The 21,839-nt window shown below is 42.2% G+C and overlaps 1 protein-coding gene across 1 annotated transcript in view; it reads left to right on the top strand.

Annotated features, from left to right (window-relative positions):
- Positions 1–21,839, top strand: part of LOC124711298 (calcium/calmodulin-dependent protein kinase kinase 1) — a 1,501,168-nt gene that overhangs the window by 558,477 nt on the left and 920,852 nt on the right. The window contains exon 2 of the mRNA XM_047241302.1: positions 14,481–14,534. Within this exon, the coding sequence (XP_047097258.1) occupies positions 14,481–14,534 (54 nt within the window). The remainder of the gene's footprint in view (positions 1–14,480; positions 14,535–21,839) is intronic.

Genomic DNA, 21,839 nt, shown 5'->3' with positions numbered 1-21,839 from the left:
TGAGGTCATCAGTCCCCTAGAACTTAGAACTACTTAAACCTAACTAACCTAAGGACATCACACACATCCGTGCCCGAAGCAGGATTCGAACCTGCGACCGTAGCGGTCCCCTGAGGAGAGCGCAGTTCCAGACTGTAGCGCCTAGAACCGCTCGGCCACCCAGGCCGGCGAACTACTACTCAGTTTAACGGAACTTTTGTAAAAATGTTGAGAAAACCAACATTGATTGCTTCACTTATTAATGATTACTTATTTAAGAAACCAGTAAAAAATATTCGTAGCGGAAAGTATCACGAAAAAGAGCCGCAATAAACTGCAGAAACAACCGCTTAATTTCTGACGTGTTACCAAAACTAAATCAAAATCGACACTGAAAATTACAAAATATCAATTTTCAGCCATAAAATGGATATCTGTTTCGACGAATCGTGCATTTAGATGAAATGTGGGCTGTCTGCAATATCACTGAATAGTATTAACCTGAGAAAGAAACGAAATACATATTATATAGTTCGTTGGAGAGCAAATTTTGCAATATTTGTGCGATGTTCCGCCAGTATGGAGCGCAGCCAATGTGACGTAACAACGTCGCGGGTAGCCTACACGCCACAGAACCGCTCTGCACCAGAAAAACAGTTTTGCACGAGTTCCACTAGACGGTCCTAGCAACGACACCAGCGGTCGCAGACCGGATAGGACCTATTGACACCCGCGACGCTCATAAACGAAAACAGTTCCTGCAATATACTGCCGCGCGTCAGTATTTACCGCGTTGTAGTCATCTGACGTGGAACCAGAGCTACAGACGGACATCCGCTCCACTACGACGCCGCTGCCTACTTCCGACCGCCGGCCGCAGTGGCCGAGCGGTTCTAGGCGCTATAGTCTAGAGCCGAGCGACCGCTACGATCGCAGGTTCGAATTCTGCCTCGGGCATGGATGTGTGTGATGTCCTTAGGCTAGTTAGGTTTAAGTAGTTCTAATTTCTAGGGGACTCATGACCACAGAAGTTAAGTTCCGTAGTGCTCAGAGCCATTTGCTTCCGACCAGCAGCCTCCTTGACGGGCATCGCCTGGCCTCTGCAGCTCCGCAGACGGTCCAGTCTTCGTTATTGGATGTCGTAACTTGGTTCACAAAATTTGGTAGAACACTTGCCGTCTTCTGTTTTTCAAAGAATATATGTCACTGCCACGTACTAAAAGCAAACATTTGTGGAACTTGATTTATCTGTACACCAGTAGACCATTGTAAATATTACTTGGAGAAACATTCCAGCAAGTACGAGATTGGGTTGTTGAACAAAGGCTTTCAGCCTCTGTCATGTTTGATTGTTGATGGTGTTCGGTTCGTCGGAGCAGACGTACTTATTATTTTTTTCCAATAAACTATTTCGGAAAAATTTGAGATTTTAGTTCCAGCTGCGGCGGCTTCCTTAGTTTGTACATGCAATAACGTCAACTGTCCTCACACACGACGAAAGGGCTCACGCAGTGTCACTGCGAAACATTGTGTGCAGAGGGGCGAGTCAGGAGCGAGCAGCTATGCATCGTGCACAAATTTAATAATTTTTGTAACATGCTATATGTTCACTGATGTAAAATCAGGCGTTCCGTTCCCTACTTCGAACTTTTAGAGATATCACATACATACACACACACACACACACACTATCCATTGATCGTTATCGGGCCAAATATCTAACGAAATAAGCGTCAAACGAAAGAACTATAAAGAACGAAACTCGCCTAGCTTGAAGGAAGAAACCAGATGGCGCTAAGGTTGGCCCGCTAGATTGGCGCTGCCATAGGTCAAACGGATATCGAATGCGTTTTTTTGAAACAGGAACCCCCATTTTTATTACATATTCGTGTAACACGTAAAGAAATATGAATGTTTTAGTTGAAGCACTTTTTTAGCTTTGTGATAGACGGCGTTGTAATAGTTACAAACATATGGCTCACAATTTTAGAACAGTTGGTAACAGGTTGTTTTTTTTAAATTAAAATACAGAACGTAGGTACGTTTAAACATTTTAGTTCTGTTGTTCTAATGTGATACATGTACCTTTGTGAACTTATTTGTGAGAACGCATGCTGTCACATCGTGATTACCTGTAAATACCACATTAATGCAATAAATGATCAAAATGATGCTCGTCAACCTGAATGCATTTGGCAATTCGTGTAACGACATTCCTCTAAACAGCGAGTAGTTCGTCTTCCGTAATGTTTGCACATGCATAGACAATACGCTGACGCATGTTGTTAGGCGTTGTCGGTGGATCACGACAGCAAATATCCTTCAACTTTCCCACAGAAAGAAACCCGGGGACGTCAGATCCGGTAACGTGCGGGCTTCGACGATCAATCCACCTGTCATGAAATATGCTATTCAATACCGCTTCAACCGAACGCGATCCATGTGCAGGACAGCCTTCTACGTATTTAGGACCAGCTTTTACCAGCCCCTGCACACGCAGATCAGTACTTTTGTCAGTGATGGTGAATAAGAAGGCTACTAATTTATACAATCTGATGCATTTGCGTATGCGTAAATGTATGGGGTACCAGTACATCATGATTAGTTTTCATTATTTTGCCGTATGCTGAACAACTATTCGAAAATGGTTCAAATGGCTCTGAGCACTATGGGACTTAACTTCTGAGGTCATCAGTCCCCTAGAACGTAGAACTACTGAAACCTAACTAACCTAAGGACATCACACACACAGCCATGCCCGAGGCAGGATTCGAACCTGCAACCGTAGCGGTCACGCGGTTCCAGACTGTTGCGCCTAGAAACGCTCGCCCACCACGGCCGGCCATTCGCCATCGTCGAATGTGTTTCGCACATGGCGTAGTTGTCTGAGGTACTGAGTACACGATAACCTCTGGTTCACGTTGCAAGTAATCTGGACAGCAGCCGTCAAATCCGTAACCTGGCTGAAGCCTGTGTCCTAGCTGTCCTTGTGAAGTTCTCAACAATTTGACAAATGACCGCACTTTTGCCGTGCTTTCCTGACTTTATTGATTCAGAGGGTCTTGAACTGTAGCGTCTGCCAGCCCGTTCTCTCTCATTCATTCAAAACATTTTTGTGTAGACTGCCGTCTGACACTCCACTAGTAGCTAAGCGTTATGAGTGACCATCTCCGGCATAGAGCTGAAGCGACATAGATCGACGCACCCGTATTTGCCGCAGCTATTGTTCTTTTCAGAGGGGGCAGCTCTGTATACTAAATTTCGCACTCAATCGCCTGAAGTCACCTACAAGCTTAATCACGTATAACTATTATTAACACTACAGGCGTTGTCATATAGCATATTGGCGGTGTTAGTAGCATTTCGTGACCGAATGCTGTTCAAGGGATTACAATTAGAAATAACCTAAACTGGAACGATCACATAGATAATATTGTGGGTAGGGCAAACCAAAGACTGGGATTCATTGGCAGATGGTGCAACAGGTATACTAAAAAGACTGCTTACACCGCGCTTGTCCGCCCTATTCTGGAGTATAGCTGTGCGGTGTGGTATCCGCATCGGGTGGGACTGACGGATGACATCGAAAAAGTACAAAGAAGGGCAACTCGTTTTGTATTATCGCGAAATAGGGGTGATAGTTTCACAGACATGATACGTGAATTGGAGTGGGAATCATTAAATTAAAGGCGTTTTTAGTTGCGACAGGATCTTCTCACCAAATTCATCACCAGTTTTCTCCTCCGATTGCGAAAACATTCCGTTGGCACCCACCTACATAGGGAGAAATAATCATCAAGATAAAATAAGAGAAATCAGAGCTCGCACAGAAAAATTTAAGTGCTCGTTCTTTCCCGCGTGCTGTTCGAGAGTGCAACGGTACAGAGACAGCTTGAAGGTGGTTCATTGAACCCCCTGTCAGGCAGTTTATTGTGAATGGCAGAGAAATCACGTAGATGTAGAAGACGCCATCAGTCCCTTGCTCCTCCCCCCTCCCCCCCACCAAAATCCCAGCAAGGAATTTGAAGCGGTACTGTGAGTACCTTTTACGACCGCCTAAGTTGAACGAATCGCTGTCGAGTGATACCAGAAATATCAAAAGTTAATCACGTGATTGCAGCATTACCATATAATACGACATGAATCCTTCCTTATTTTGTAAGTCAATAACCCAGCTGATGGACATTGAGAAAGGCAGCTAAGTGTTTTATTTCTATAACTATTCCAATATATATGAGGACAAGTTGTATCAATGTGATGGGCTAAGAAAGATGAAGGACTGTTTCAAAGATGGTCAACAGGTACTATAGGCTTCTCAGAAGAGTAACAGGCGAAGCAAAACACAGGGATTGATTGAGACACTTCCGAAACATCGGTTCGGAGGAGTGTAGAGGGCGGAGGTTTGCCTTCAAGCAATAGGAACGTGGTAGTTCTAAAAAGGGCCATGTTGTGCGGTCGGTAGCATGACATGTGAAGAGGTAGCCGGGACATGCTAAAGAAAGGACGCAGTATGGAGACGCTCAGTCTGTGAGGTGGTAAAGTGTAGTAAAATGCAGTATATATCATAGTTACAGTTCGCGATTTATTACTTAAGTATGTCTTGCCTACCGAGGTATGTTTTATCAACCACTTTTCTCTGTAACAAAGGCGCGAGCACACGTTCGCGCCATTCCAATGTGGCACCCTCAGTGCTAGTAATGAAGTGTTTTCTGAGCATGAAAGAGTAGTAAGTTCTGGCTAGTAGAAAAACAACCTGGATCGCTCAACATTAGTAAAATAATTTTGTGGGTTTTTGTGTCTTATATTCGCGCCACGTGTGCGCGTGCACCGTATTTTGGTGCAGTTGTTGTTACTTTCTTTGTGGCTTCATTGTACTAATGTTAAGCTTGTAGTAACTCCTCCAGAGTGTTTTATGGAAATTTTACGTGATTCTAAGGTGATTTCGTGGATATAATGGTACAGTGCCTATGATGTTTTAAATAGCCGTTTGCGTGTTTATCACATTTACAGGCCTTTTATTTTGTTATGCTTCGTGTGCGATGTGTTATTTACCTTTATTTCAGTGTGATAATGGCCTCCAGCCACCGCCTCGTGTAATTCCATGTGGGATTTTGTTGAAATTTTCCAAGGATGTAACATGGCTTTGACCGTTCTCACAGAGCGCATCTGATCAATTGAGATTAATATTGTCTAAATTCTGTAATTAACCAGTGTCCACTATTGGGCTCGTCCCACGAGAGCAGTTGAATCCCGTGTGCTCAGACATCTCTGTGGGTAGCTTTCCAACTCTGTGCGATCGCACTTTTCCTTTAAATTATATAGTTGCGGAATTCTGCGTAGTGCTTAACTCTGTACTCGTCGATGCACGGAAAGTTTGTGCCGCAGTGTGTGGTAATTAATGTCTTTCTGCCTCCCTATAGACAATAGAAATTTCAGTACGTATCAGGACCGATAACAGTGTAGACGAATGATTCAAAAGTGTGTTCAGTTATTCAATCTTAATTTGTAATAAAATTTGAGTCGCGTAAAGTCTGCTACGGAATTTCAGAAAATTACTCCTAGTATCAAAATTGGTTATTATCGAGCTCAAATTACAGTTATAATAGAAATAGAAGCCCCCTAATTACTTTATTAAATAAAGCCGAATTAAATAGCCATTCCCCCTCTTGATAATCCAGTAGGAATATGAGCGCTCGGATGAATAAAGCTATAGGTTATCACTGCCATTACTTAGTGCGTTGATTCTGTATGTGTGTCACGTTATCCGTTGCATGCACTGGTGTTTCGTCGATAGTTAAAAATCAGGCAACGCAACGACAGCATCCAGTAGGGGAGTAATATAGGTAAGAATAACAGTGCCAACTAGTGAATGAGCATAGAACAAGCAAGCAAGCAGCACAGGCAAGCACGCACAAAAAGATTGCCGCAAAGAATCTCTGCACCACATCTGTCTAAGCCTAGTGCAGATGCAATGGGAGTGATACAGGCAAACAGCTGCACGTTAAAAGTTCATTCAAACTTCAGAACATGTAATAACACTTTTTACGTATTATTCGAAAAGAGAGAGGAAGTCATAAGGCCTAGTCATCAGTAAAATGATCCATACAAATGCTGTGACTTAGTTAACAGTAAAAATGATGCATGTAAAATCTAAGGCTACGTGCATCATACACACAAACATTAGTCTGTCGTGAGCTTTATCGCCCTCAGCTGTGAAGGAGGGGTACTTGCGGTCTTCATCAACACACAGGAAATATCTCATGAACAGCGTCCAAAATTTTGTAGGATGATTTCGGGATCACCTCCGATAAAGTAGCGTTTATTTTATTAATAACGATGCTATGTCACAGCCATCACATGTAAACGTATGACTAAACAATAAACTCTGATTATTGCACAGCATTATCATACTATTCAGTTCTGTGTCAGTGTGGGTATCGATAGCTATTACGCACGCCCATCTTTACTCAGATATTTGTATATCTTTCCTGAACGGCAGAGAGGGCATGGGCGGAAAAGGCGATCCAAGGGGCTCCACTGCCTAGGATTATGGGGTTGCCGATGTTGTTATCTGGACTGTTAATATTGTTGTTTGGAAGGATTTACTAGTCTGCATTCAATCTCATATTACTAGAGCTGGTAAGCTCGTGAGAGGCTGTTGGCTGGGAGTCAGATAGCTGACTAATTTCGAATTGTCACCAATAAGCGGAAGCAATCTGTCATGGCAGGATTTTGAACGTCGTTGCAGCAGAAATAAAATTAAATTTATTGTTTGCCGTTGTTTTTGTAAGGCATGTAATATTCAGTTAGCCACATTTGTCATTTCTGTTTCATTGCTTATGTGCTTAAATAATGTCTCAGCGCTGTATTTTGACTTCTGCGTCTTCTAGCAATCTCGCTTTTCAGCGAAGTTGTATGTAGCCTATATTTCTGATGATAAAGTATTCCTTGCAAACTTGTAACTGAATAACAGTGCCTTCTTCAGATGATCACACCTTCTGCTTTCTTTGAATTTGCGAGCAAGTTGTTAAACTGTTTTGTTATCATGGATGCACATTCACAAAAAAATTTTATAAGTGTATTATTCTCTAAATAAGTCATCTTCTGCACATTCTTGCCAAATATTGATTGGTTCTTGATCGCCTTTCGCAAATTCTATTATTCCTCATAATTTTCATCAGTAATTTCGATTAAAAATTTTGTAACTGCGTTAAAATGTCTCCTGCATTTCCTGTTATCGTTTTGGAACTTTCTTCAGTAATTTTACAAAGGCTGTCTGTTGACCTTTTCATTAAAATTTTTTGTAAATGTGTGCTAAGCAATATCGAATAAAATGTTGTGCGATATTCCTGGAAAATAAATTTATCCCTGGCAGTTTTCAATCCATTTCACTCCCCTCCCCCTTATTATATTCACAGCATTGTATTGTCATATTAATACGAAGTATAATTTTGTGTTGCAGAAGTAGTTCATTTCAGTGCTTTATAAATTGACCTCTATCATCATTACTGCATTTGCTTATTCATGTCACATATGATACAACATTGATGGACACTTGTCAAAAGCTCGTACAATCCTACATCTCCAGACCTAATTCCTGATCCATTCGATAATTTCGTCCGACGCGTTGTGAATGTCCGTCATCGCACCTCTCTACGATCGAAGAGGACTCTCGGCAGTGATGGATTGACTGTGAGGAGGTACCGCAATCAAAATATGCAGAACTAGCCCATCCCCAGTTTTCCATCAGATAACCGCGTGTGCTATGTACAGTTCGAATCCGGTTCATGATCCTCCATTGACGCCTGGGAGACCGAATGTATCCGCACGGATGGGTTGTCGACTAGATGTTTGTTGATTGGAGCTACCTGCCCCCACTTGATTTTCGATGAGTGGTTGTCACTGGAAGAGACCCAACAAAGTTTTCTTCTGTGCGCCACTACGATTCCCTTGATTTCAAGCGTTGGTGTTCTACTTGTACCATATCTTAGTGAATGCGTAGCTGGGGTTCTTCTGAATGTTGTCCCAGATCTTCAGGACAGCTTCTGGTCTTCTTCGACATGGAGGTGGGATTTAACAAGAACAGGAAGCCGTGGGGTGTTTGTACTTGAAGTAAATCCAGTAATTATCCGCGTTGCTTGGTGAAGTTGCACGTCTGTCTTCCTAGTGTGAGCACTGTTGATACAGGTCGAACAGCAGTGTTCAGCAACAATGATGGGACTGAGACTCTGCATCTTAAAATTTGAGCATTAGCTTCCGATGAGATACAAGAAAGTTTTTGACGGAAGCTGTTTCTCATTTTGTCTATAGCAGGTACCTTTAAAAGATGATTTCTGTATATGCTGCAATTACACACATATACCAATAAACATATGTTTATGACGCATATGACATGCATCATCTACGACACTGTTTACAAATTAAGCCTCCCTGGAGCGGCTGGAGAATGTAGTCTTGCTCGCACTTGGTTGCTAATGATGCTCCTCGATACAGCGGTATGCTTGTTTTTGCGCTCGGTTTTCTTAGGCGTTTTCTTTTATGTTGGAGTCATAAATATATTTTCACTTATACGTCATCATTATGTCTCAAGTTATAAGTTCCGAGATTTGTTACAATTGCACCGAATGTACTTTTTCGAAACAATCACGTTCTGCTCGTGTATAATGTCCTGACTTTTGTACAAGGCTCTAGTATCAGTGCTTATTGTGACACTGTTTCGTAAATATTAATATGAAATGCTCTCCCATCTGCAGTGTAACTGCAGATATAGAGCGGAAGATGTACTGCAGTTAGTATATCAACAATATTATAAGATTCTTGTTGGGATACTCTTTGACTGACAGATGCAACATCTCCCGTACACACTTGTACACGTGTTAGGTAGGTGTAGGTGAAGTTTGTGACGATGAATTGCGAGGTTTGTCTTCTCATTGTTACTGGTTACTTGCAGTTTCTTAGTTGTGTGTTAATACTAAAGCTCTAGCAGTCATTATCAGTCCATGCATTCTGCACTGAAGGGCCACAGAAACTGGTATAGGCATTCGTAATCAAATACACAGATATGTAAACAGGCAGAATATGACGCTCCGGTCGGCAACGCCTATATAAGACCACAAATGTCTGGCGTGGTTGTTAGATTACTGCTGCTGCAATGGCAGGTTATCATGATTTAAGTATGTCTGAAAGTGGTTTTATAGTCTGCGCACGAGTGAAGGGAGACAGCATCTCCGAGGTAGCGGTGCAGTGGGGATTTCCCGTACGACCATTTCACGACTGTACCGTGAATATCAGGAATCCGGTAAAATATCAGATCTCCGACATCGCTGTGGCCGGGAAAAAATCTTGCAAGAACGGGATCATCGACGACTGAAGAGAATCGTTCAACGTGATATAAGTGCAACCCTTCCGCAGATTGCTGCAGATTTCAATGCTGGGCCATCAACAAGTGTCAGTGTGCGAACCATTCAACGAATCATCTCGTGTAACCTTGATTACTGCACAACACAAAGGTTTACGCCTCTCCTAGGCGATCTCCACCCACCCCCTCGTACCGATGTGTGGACAGTCCTGCAGGATTCATGGTGCTAATTCCCTCCAGCACTACTTCAGACATTAATCGAGTCCATGCCACGTTGTATTGCGGCACTTCTAGCGGGGGCCCTACACGATATCAAGCATGAGTACCTGTATCTTCGGCTCTTCAACGTATGTCTGGAAAACTAATTTCACTTACCAAGGATGAGGTATGCGTGTAAATGATGATGATAACTGAGAAAATACTACATCCAATCAATTTGCACAGACTTTATATTCTATCTTTCACTTAAACTGGTATTTTGTTACGTTTTTAGAAGCATATGAAAAGAAACCAGGCACGACGATAGTAGTGCGTAATCATAATTTGTGAAATACAACTTTGTAGAACAATTCTTTCTTCGTATTCATCAAGTCCACCAGGAAGAACGTCATAAAAACAAAAATTATTTCAAAGTGTAGTAAAGCAGAAGACTCAGTTGGGTGGATAGTATGTGGTTGTTGTTGTGGTCTTCACTCCTGAGACTGGTTTGATGCAGCTCTCCATGCTACTCTATCCTGTGCAAGCTTTTTCATCTCCCAGTACCTATTGCAACCTACATCCTTCTGAATCTGCTAGGTGTATTCATCTCTTGGTCTCCCTCTACGATTTTTACCCTCCACGCTGCCCTCCAATACTAAATTGGTGAGGCCTTGATGCCTCAGAACATGTCCTACCAACCGATCCCTTCTTCTGGTCAAGTTGTGCCACAAACTTCTCTTCTCCCCAATCCTATTCAATACTTCCTCATTAGTTATGTGATCTACCCATCTAATCTTCAGCATTCTTCCGTAGCACCACATTTCGAAAGCTTCTATTCTCTTCTTGTCCAAACTATTTATCGTCCATGTTTCACTTCCATACATGGCTACACTCCATACGAATACTTTCAGAAATGACTTCCTGACACTTAAATCAATACTGGATGTTATCAAATTTCTCTTCTTCAGAAACGCTTTCCTTGCCATTGCCAGCCTACATTTTATATCCTCTCTACTTCGACCATCATCAGTTATTTTGCTCCCCAAATAGCAAAACTCCTTTACTACTTTAAGTGCCTCATTTCCTAATCTAATTCCCTCAGCATCACCCGAATTAATTAGACTACATTCCATTATCCTTGTTTTGCTTTTGTTGATGTTCATCTTATATCCTCCTTTCAAGACACTGTCCATTCCATTCAACTGCTCTTCCAAGTCCTTTGCTGTCTCTGACAGAATTACAATGTCATCGGCGAACCTCAAAGTTTTTGTTTCTTCTCCATGAATTTTAATACCTGCTCCGAATTTTTCTTTTGTTTCCTTTACTGCTTGCTCAATATACAGATTGAACAACATCGGGGAGAGGCTACAACCCTGTCTTACTCCCTTCCCAACCACTGCTTCCCTTTCATGTCCCTCGACTCTTATAACTGCCATCTGGTTTCTGTACAAATTGTAAATAGCCTTTCGCTCCCTGTATTTTACCCTTGCCACCTTTAGAATTTGAAAGAGAGTATTCCAGTCAACATTGTCAAAAGCTTTCTCTAAGTCTACAAATGCTAGAAACGTAGGTTTGCCTTTCCTTAATCTTTCTTCTAAGATAAGTCGTAAGGTCAGTATTGCCTCACGTGTTCCAGTGTATCTACGGAATCCAAACTGATCTTCCCCGAGGTTGGCTTCTACTAGTTTTTCCATTCGTCTGCAAAGAATTCGTGTTAGTGTTTTACAGCTGTGACTTATTAAGCTGATAGTTCGGTAATTTTCACATCTGTCAACACCTGCTTTCTTTGGGATTGGAATTATTATATTCTTCTTGAAGTCTGAGGGTATTTCGCCTGTTTCATACATCTTGCTCACCAGATGGTAGAGTTTTGTCAGGACTGGCTCTCCCACGGCCGTCAGTAGTTCCAATGGAATATTGTCTACTCCGGGGGCCTTGTTTCGACACAGGTCTTTCAGTGCTCTGTCAAACTCTTCACGCAGTATCATATCTCCCATTTGATCTTCATCTACATCCTCTTCCATTTCCATAATATTGTCCTCAAGTACATCGCCCTTGTATAGACCCTCTATATACTCTTTCCACCTTTCTGCTTTCCCTTCTTTGCTTAGAACTGGGTTTCCATCTGAGCTCTTGATATTCATACAAGTCGTTCTCTTATCTCCAAAGGTCTCTTTAATTTTCCTGTAGGCGGTATCTATCTTACCCCTAGTGAGATAGGCCTCTACATCCTTACATTTGTCCTCTAGCCATCCCTGCTTAGCCATTTTGCACTTCCTGTCGATCTCATTTTTGAGACGTTTGTATTCCTTTTTGCCTGTTTCACTTACTGCAATTTTATATTTTCTCCTTTCATCAATTAAATTCAATATTTCTTCTGTTACCCAAGGATTTCTACTAGCCCTCGTCTTTTTACCTACTTGATCCTGTGCTGCCTTCACTACTTCATCCCTCAAAGCTACCCATTCTTCTTCTACTGTATTTATTTCCCCCATTCCTGTCAATTGCTCCCTTATGCTCTCCCTGAATCTCTGTACAACCTCTGGTTCTTTTAGTTTATCCAGGTCCCATCTCCTTAAATTCCCTCCTTTTTGCAGTTTCTTCAGTTTTAATCTACAGGTCATAACCAATAGATTGTGGTCAGAGTCCACATCTGCCCCTGGAAATGTCTTACAATTTAAAACCTGGTTCCTAAATCTCTGTCTTACCATTATATAATCTATCTGATACCTTTTAGTATCTCCAGGGTTCTTCCATGTATACAACCTTCTTTCATGATTCTTAAACCAAGTGTTAGTTATGATTATTTTGTGCTCTGTGCAAAATTCGACCAGGCGGCTTCCTCTTTCATTTCTGTCCCCCAATCCATATTCACCTACTATGTTTCCTTCTCTCCCTTTTCCTACACTCGAATTCCAGTCACCCATGACTATTAAATTTTCGTCTCCCTTCACAATCTGAATAATTTCTTTTATTTCATCATACATTTGTTCAATTTCTTCGTCGTCTGCAGAGCTAGTTGGCATATAAATTTGTACTACTGTAGTATGTGTGGGCTTCGTATCTATCTTGGCCACAATAATGCGTTCACTATGCTGTTTGTAGTAGCTTACCCGCATTCCTATTTTCCTATTCATTATTAAACCTACTCCTGCATTACCCCTATTTGATTTTGTGTTTATAACCCTGTAGTCACCTGACCAGAAGTCTTGTTCCTCCTGCCACCGAACTTCACTAATTCCCACTATATCTAACTTTAACCTATCCATTTCCCTTTTTAAATTTTCTAACCTACCTGCCCGATTAAGGGATCTGACATTCCACGCTCCGATCCGTAGAACGCCAGTTTTCTTTCTCCTGATAACGACATCCTCTTGAGTAGTCCCCGCCCGGAGATCCGAATGGGGGACTATTTTACCTCCGGAATATTTTACCCAAGAGGACGCCATCATCATGTAATCATACAGTAAAGCTGCATGCCCTCGGGAAAAATTACGGCTGTAGTTTCCCCTTGCTTTCAGCTGTTCGCAGTACCAGCACAGCAAGGCCGTTTTGGTTATTGTTACAAGGCCAGATCAGTCAATCATCCAGACTGTTGCCCCTGCAACTACTGAAAAGGCTGCTGCCCCTCTTCAGGAACCACACGTTTGTCTGGCCTCTCAACAGATACCCCTCCGTTGTGGTTGCACCTACGGTACGGCTATCTGTATCGCTGAGGCACGCAAGCCTCCCCACCAACGGCAAGGTCCATGGTTCATGGGGGGGGGGGGGGGGGGGGGGATGGATTGTATAACCGATGTAAATGTAAATGTCCTGTGACTAGGACCTCCCGTCGGGTAGGCCGTTCGCCGTGTGCAAGTCTTTCGATTTGACGCCACTTCGGCGACTTGCGCGTCGATGGGGATGAAATAATGATGATTAAGAAAACACAACACCCAGTCCCTAAGCGGAGAAAATCTCAGACCCAGCCGGAAATCGAACCCGGGCGCTTAGGACTGACATTCTGTCGCGTTGACGACTCAGATACCTGGGGCGGACTGTATAACTGATGAAACTATGTCAGTCGAATTGGGGAGAAAATAAATTCGTGCTACAACTTGATATTGCGCATGCTGAGGTTTCAAGGAGTCTGAGTGAACGGCGGTTGTGAGGGGGGAATTGTAAAGAGAGACCAAGGCATAACTATAATACATGGGTTTAAAGTAGATGTAGGGTGCAGTACTTATGCAGCGATTAAGGAGCTCCCACAAGAGAAGCTAACGTGGTAGAAATTAACGTGGTACGCTGGAAGATACTATCAAATCTAACGATATCTTTCTGTTGAGAGAAAAGTACTGAACTCTACCTGGTAGAATTTCACAAACGCCTGTGTCGTTCTACGTTTTTTTTCGTTTTTCAATGAAGTGTTAAATATCGAGCAAACAATTTTAAGTTCATTTGCATGCCTTGAAATAAGCTGTAGTATGCATCACGTCATAAGATGGCCCAGTTCAACGTTCTGCGCATCTACCTCTACTAACCGCTGGTATATAATGAGGTATAGTCTGCCTCCTGACACGTGCCGCGAATAGCAATGGACGTATTCTCCTCCAATTTGTAATATTGTCATACTTCACTTGCAATTCAGTTTTATAGATTGCTGTCGACTGCAACACCTTCTAAACACCTTCTAAGGCATGCCAATAATGAACGTGTGTGTTGCAACACATTAGCAAATATCATCCCCTCCATGCTCCTTCTATCTCTCTCTCTCTCCCTCCCTCCTTCCCTCCCTCCCTCCCTCTCTCTCTCTCTCTCTCTCTCTCTCTCTCTATATATATATATATATATATATATATATATATATATATATATATGACTAGAGCCACCTTATACGCGTAGTTGATTTGTCTTCAGAAAAGCAGTGCACTGCATCGAATGTCATTATACTTTCTCACTGTTTCAGGAGAACGGTCACCATCCTGTGTCCCTCCGGTGGCAGACATCGGCTCCAGAGATGGTGAGTAGCAACAGTCCAATGTTTCGTAAAATTAGATATCTATGTCCTCCTATATCAATACAGTAGTAAATTGTATATGATAGTAACTCCGTATAAATACTACGTACGCAGCGGATCTGTATGTCCAACGTCGTTGGTAAGGTATGGGATTGGTAAGCAAAAATTTATTTTCACCATGTTAATTGAAATAGAGCACTTATAATAACACAATGATTAAATAGCATTTGCAAACTACGGTGATCTAAACCGATTATTCAATTGTATAAAATCAATGAGAATAATTCAGAAAAACTTTGAAAGAAAAACAGCCTTGTGGCCCCAGCTTTAAATTTATAAAACATTACTTTACACAAATATAGCTTTAATAGAACTGCAAATCAGAGCTCACTAGTTGTGAAAGTAAGTCAATTATCAGGTCTTGTGAATATGAAAAATAACAATTTGTAAAGCCTATTAGGTTTCAAAAATACTCAAATAGCGAGGTCTCATAAATATGTGAACCAACTATTAAGTTATGAAAGCCTGAAGATCTACACAGCAATCAGCACATTCTCGACGTTTGGCATTCACATCGGTAACGCGTCTGAATACCGTGCTCAAGAGCTCAAGTGACAACAACAGGCAGGGGTCCTGCGCACACCAATAACGGCTTTTGGAACACACAAACCCAGCATTAATACACAATTCACTAAAATACTAAAATCAACAGCCAAGCACTGGGTAGCGCGAAATACAGGACAAGACGTTAAACGTTTGGTGTGACAACCGCAGTTACTATTAAAGTAATAGTTCATTAAACAAACTCCAATGACGAGGTCGCCACGGTACCTAACTGCACAATATTTTTTTGAAGGGCATGTGAATGGTAATTCCTATTTTGACATGGTGCAAAAATGTTAATGCCGTAGTTCGAAGAAAAGGGATTCACGGATGGAGCTCTACCCGCATATTATTATTCACATGCGAGACTTCGTTGCTGGATGATTTTGAGGTCACTGGACTGATTGTTGTTCAGAAACATCTTCATCTACACTCAAACGGCCAGCACGAAACGCGGACTTCACTGTGGCATGGAACTACCTGTCAGGATTACTTAGGTTACATGCGGCTCAGTTTCGACACAAAACTAAAGACGAAGTAAGCAGTAGTCAACATTTACCGTTAGCTACTTGAAATTAATGTAAGGTTGAAAATCCACTCTTGATAATTGTAATAAATAGTACAGTCGACGACGAATGTGATATTTATGAAACATTAGTTCAGGTACTTAAGGCGACGGGACAAGCACAATAAGTTGCAATAACAGGGAAATGGGATTTCAGTACTTAAAGGAAGATTAGATTATACTCTGATAATGATGGGGAATTGGAACTCTGTAGAAGGGGACGGAATAGAAGATAGAGTTACGTGAGAATACAGCCTTGGTAGTTGGAATCCGAGGGGAGAAAAGCTAATCGAATTCTGCAGCAAATTTTAGTTAGTAATAGCGAATACGCTATTCAAAAGTCACAGAGGAAGAGGTACACTTTAAAAATTCCAAGAGTCATGGGAAGCTTCCAGCTGGATTACACCATGGTCAACAACTCAATTGGGTATTGCTTTCTAAGATCTATCCAGGAGCAGGCACAAACGCCGATCACTGTTTAGTAATGATGAAAATTAGACAGAAATGTGGTATTCAGTAGTACTGAAGAATGATAAGTTATGCTGATGAATATAGGCAGGTGGAAAGCAATAGACTGAAAAAAGGAGGAAGCTAAATGTGTTTACTCAAGAACACGAATACTGCCATACAAGTCACTTACAACTAATCGAAAAAGAAAAAATCATTCGAAGGACTAATTCAGCATATACACACATCAAAAAAAGTTTTGCACAACCCCGGTTCTCAGAAATCCTCAAGATAGACGTTGACTGTGGATAAGGTATCACAGACACCATCCCTTTGACTTTCAGAGATGTCACTAAAGCAACCCAAAGATGTAAACAACCACGAGTGAGCAGTTCCTATGAGGCAGAGGGGGTCCGACAGCCGATCAATTCTAGTTATTATACCAGGAAGTAGGTACTCCGCTCCTGTTGTCTGCAGCTCAACCATGCCATAGCGGTCAATACCGCGGTTCTATCGCGTCCGCATTATTACTTTGTGCAGGAAGGGCTCTCAACAAGGAAAATGCTCAGGCGTCTCGGAGTGAACCAAAGCGATGTTGTTCGGACATGGAGGAGGTAGAGACAGGAACTGTCAGTGACACGCGCCACCAAAGGGCTACTACTACTGTGGATGACCGCTACCTACGGATTATGACTCGGTCGAACCCTGACAGCAACGCCACCATGTAGAGTAATGATTTTCGTGCAGCTGCAGTACATGTCACGACTTAAACTGTGCGCAATAGGCTGCATGATGCGCAACTTCACTCCCGACGTCCATGGTGAGGTCCATCTTTGCAGCCACAACACCATGCAGCGTGGTACAGATGGGCCCAACAACATGCCGAATGGACCACTCAGGATTGGCATCACGTTCTCTTCACCGATGAGTGTCGCATATATCATCAACTAGACAACCGTCGGAGACATGTTTGGAGGCAACCCGGTCGGTCTGAATGCCCTAGACACACTGTCCAGTTTGTGCAGCAAGGTGGCTGTTCATTGCTGTTTTGGGGTGGCATCACCTGGGGCAGACGTAAGCCCTTGGTAGTCATGGCAGACGCCGTAACGGCTGTACGATGCGTGAATGCCATCCTTTAACCGATAGTGCTACCATATCGGGAGCATATTGGCCAGGCATTCGTCTTCGCAGACGACAATTCGCGCCCCCATCGTGCACATCTTGTGAATGACGTACTTCAGGATAACGATGGGATGGGTTGAAAAGGGCTGTTTATGGACGACGTGACCCACCAACCACACTGAGGGATCTTCGCCGAATCGCCGTTGACGTTTGGGGCAATCTGGACCAATAGTCTCTTAATGAACTTGTGGATAGTATGCCACGACGTATACAGCCAAGTGGACGTGCTACTGGGTATTAGAGGTACTGGTGTGCAAAGCGATCTGGACCACCACCTCTGGTGGTACAACATGCAATGTGTGGTTTTCATGAGCAGTAAAAAGGATGTAAATGATGTTTATATTGATCTCTATTCCAATTTTCTGTATAGGTTCTAGAACTTTCGGAACCGAGGTGATGCAAACCTTTTTTTATGTGTAGGAAAGTCATAACAACCTTCACTGAAAATTAAAGCAGTAGAGTCAACATTAGAAATTTTTTCGTTTTATGTTGGCGTTGGTGCAGTCTTCTATTGCTGCTATTTGAAAACCAGACATAGGTCGCAGAATGTTTCTTATTAACTTAAGAATGACGCGTTTCGCCCGAATAGGTCATCATCGGGTTACCTGAAAATATAAGAGGACGACCATATTACAATAAATCCAGCGTGGTCCTATTCTGGACTACTGTAAAAACAAATAAGCTTCAAAAACTGACCGAATAAAATTATATAGGGAAACATATTGTAACTCATGGTAAAGGATCCGAAATTGCCTGACAATAAATATCTGTCAAAAATGTTCAAATGTGTGTGAAATCTTATGGGACTTAACTGCTAAGGTCATCAGTCCCTAAGCTTACACACTACTTAACCTAAATTATCCTAAGGACAGAAACACACACCCACACCCGAGGAAGGACTCCAACATCCGCCGGGACCAGCAGCACAGTCCATGACTGCAGCACCTAGACCGTTCGGGCAATCCCGTGCAGCAAATATCTGTCAAGAAGACATCATTCCGCATAAAACATACCAAAGGAAACCTATACGGAAAAATTAAAAATTAATGAAATAAATCAGGCATTAGTAGAGAGCAAAGGAGGAAGCGAAAAATACGAACGTACACTACAACACTGCAAGAGACCCGTCCGTATTCACACAGCACATACATATGAATGATAGGAGTTCATGCATAATTATTGACTAGTAGTAATGAGCGTTACCAAGCGGCGCTGCCGTCTGGTTTACAGTGTGATACGGCGTAAAATTCAAATAGTAGCCGTTAAATTAACAAGTAAATAGAACATAATAGAGCATTTGGGAATGTACACACTACAGGGAATTCCAGATCGCCAGCGAGTGGGGCTGAGCGGTTCTAGGCGCTTCAGTCTAGAACCGTGCAACCGCTACTGTCGCAAATTCGAATCCTGTCTCGGGCATGGATGTGTGTGATGTCCTTAGGTTAGTTAGGTTTAAGTGGTTCTAATTTCTAGGGGACTGATGACCTCAGATGTTAACTCCCTTAGTGCTCAGAGCCAATTCCAGACCGAAAACTATGCACGGAGACATAGAAAACCTTATGCTCAAAAGCGGTGTAAGAGAATAAAGAAATGGAATGCGTAAACAATAAAATAAAGATTAGGCCAGCAGTCTATGGCTTAAAGGTACCAATGCCAAAAAGATAAAATACAACTGCATACTCATGACAAGCGACCATGGTCCTGGGAATAAAAGGCTAAAAACTAATAAGCCGTTTTAAAATCGGAAACAGGCAATCGTAGAAAATCTGATACCTGATTCTTGCTTGATAACTGATCATTCGGTGTCGTATCTTTCTTGGAGTGTCAGTCTTTAACAATTTGGATCTCTTCAAGCAGAATGAACCTCTTACCTTTGGGAGCGTGGTGCAAAACCCTTAAAAGTTTCAGAGCAAAGGTGGCCAGTTGCCACTGGAGTTAGGGTGCTCAGCAAAGGAAGAAATATGCTTAATCTCCCTCTCCTTAGTGAGTAAATGTTCCTGAAGTATAATTTTAAAAGTCCTTCCCGTCTGGCCAAAATAATTTACATTACTCGAGCATATATGCGCCAGAGACAGCGTGTTTATCTTTCTGGGGACGACCCTTATATTTTCAGATAACCTGACGATGCCTTACATGGGCGAAATCGTTCTTAAATTAATGAAGAACATTCTGCAACCCACGACTTTTTTTATACGTATAGAGTCAAGACTAGAGTCCAGTAGAAATTCCACTGTTAAACGCAGAGGAGAGAGCGTATCCATAAAGAAAGTTCAGTGTATGCTTTTAAGAAAAAGAGGCTATGTCTATTGATGCGATAGAAGGAGCAATGCAGACAAGATGGAAGACGTACTTGACCCAGTATTATAGTTTAGCAAATCTTTAGAAGTTTTGCAATGAAATAAGGCAGGCGGGACAGATAAAATTCCTTCTGAATTGTTAAGATCATTATGGGAACTGGCAACAAACGACTATTCACGTTGGTATGTAGTCTTCGGGGACTATCATCCCATACAACCCTAAAGATAGGACAGGTAGAGAAGCTTGAGATCTGTTGCACAATCAGCTTCTGATGCATCCAGGATGCTGTGAAGAATCATATGCCGAAGAATGGAAAAGAAACTCGAGGAGCTCATATATGAAAATCATCAGATAAGCAGTTCTGACTTCGCGGTTGATAATGGAAGAAAGACTGAAGAAAAATCAAGAGATGCTCACAGGATTTCAAGACTGGAAAAATTGTTTCATAGTGTAAAATGGTACGAGGCGTTCGATATTCTGAGAAAAATAGTGGTAAGTTATATGGAAAGACAGGTGATATACAATATGTAGGTGATATGCAATATGTGCAACAACCAGGAAGGAAACGTAAGATTGGAAGATCAAGAACAAAGTGCCCAGGTGATTAAGGAACGTAGTCTCTCTTCAGTACTGTTCAATCTATACATCGAAGAAGCAATGACGGAATAAAAGAAAGACTCGGGTGGGATCAAACTTCGAGATGCTGAAGAACAAGTCATAAGATTCACGGGTGACATTGCTACCCTCAATGAAAGTGAGGAAAACACAACCTGTCGTATGGAATCTCGCTCTAACGAGCACAAGCTATGGACAGAGAGTAAACTGGTTCTTGTGCAGCCTTAATGGGTCCAAGCCCATACAATGAGGTGGGAAAGCGATATGCGAATATGCAGGTAGTGATAGTATAAACGGGCAGCACAATGGTGGAACTGTCATTTTCACTCGGGTAAACCATGTGAAAAGGCTTCCGACATCATTATGGACGCAAGACGGGAATTAATAAACTTTGAACGGGGCGTGGTAGTTGGAGCTAGAAGCATGGGACATTTCATTTCTGAGTTCATTAAGAAAACCAGGATTCCTTGGTACATAGTGTCAAGAGCGTACCGAGAATACCAAATTTCAGACGTTACCTCTCACCATGGACAACGTCAAGGCCGAAAGCCTTCAATTACACAAGATGCGACGTGGTCGCGAATTGAATAGTGACCCGAAAGAGAATACATTTCCTTTACTTCACGTCTGTGGTCATAGATTTTCATGTCATCAGACTACAGGTCTCGGTCTATAATGACCATCTTCAGAGCTGTTTTATAGAAAATGCTTTTATAAAACAGATCTGAAGATGGTCATCGTAATCGGCAGTCTGATGACAAACATTTGTGACCATTCACGTGAAGGAAATTTATGCCTTCAATTACGAGCGAGAGGAGCGGCGTTTGTAGAGCTGTTAGTGCTAACAAACAAGGAACACTGTGCGAAATAACCGCAGACATCAATGTGGGACGTACATTTCTTCTTCCGTCACATCAGATGAATCTTTCCCCTCATAGAGGCTTTCAATGTTCTCTTTGCACCTCTCCAATCTCTCCTCTGCATTTAACAGTGGGATTGCCGTTGCACCCTTAACGTTACCACCCCTGATTTTAATGCCACCGAAGTTTATTTTTATTTATCTGTATGCTGAGTCAACACTTGCGACAGTCATTACTGTTTCGATTTCTTCACATTTTTCATGCAGGCATTTCGTCTTACTCCCTGCACTTATTTAATTCCTCAGCGACTTGTAGTTTTGTATTCCTGAATTTCCTTGAATATTTCTGTATCTCCTTCTTTCGCCTACCAACTGAACTATTTCTTCTGTTACCCATAGTTTCTTCGCAATTACCATCTTTACACCTATGTTTTCCTTTCCAACTTCTGTGATATAACTTTTTAGAGATGTCCATTCCTCTTCAACTGTAGTGTCTACTGAGCTATTCCTTTCTGTAGTGTCTATCGCCTTAGATAACTTCAAGCGCATACCGTCGTGGCCGGCCATTGTGGCCGCACGGCTCTAGGCGCTTCGGTCTGGAACCGCGCGACCGCTACGGTCGCAGGTTTGAATCCTGCCTCCGGCATCGATGTGTGTAATGCCCTTAGGTTAGTTAGGTTTAAGTGGTTTTTAGTTCTAGGGGACTGATGAACTCAGAAGTCCCATAGTGCTCAGAGCC

The sequence above is a fragment of the Schistocerca piceifrons genome, chromosome 8 (genome assembly GCF_021461385.2).
Source record: "Schistocerca piceifrons isolate TAMUIC-IGC-003096 chromosome 8, iqSchPice1.1, whole genome shotgun sequence".
Classification (NCBI taxonomy): domain Eukaryota; kingdom Metazoa; phylum Arthropoda; class Insecta; order Orthoptera; family Acrididae; genus Schistocerca; species Schistocerca piceifrons.
This window is presented reverse-complemented; position numbering and strand designations above follow the sequence as displayed.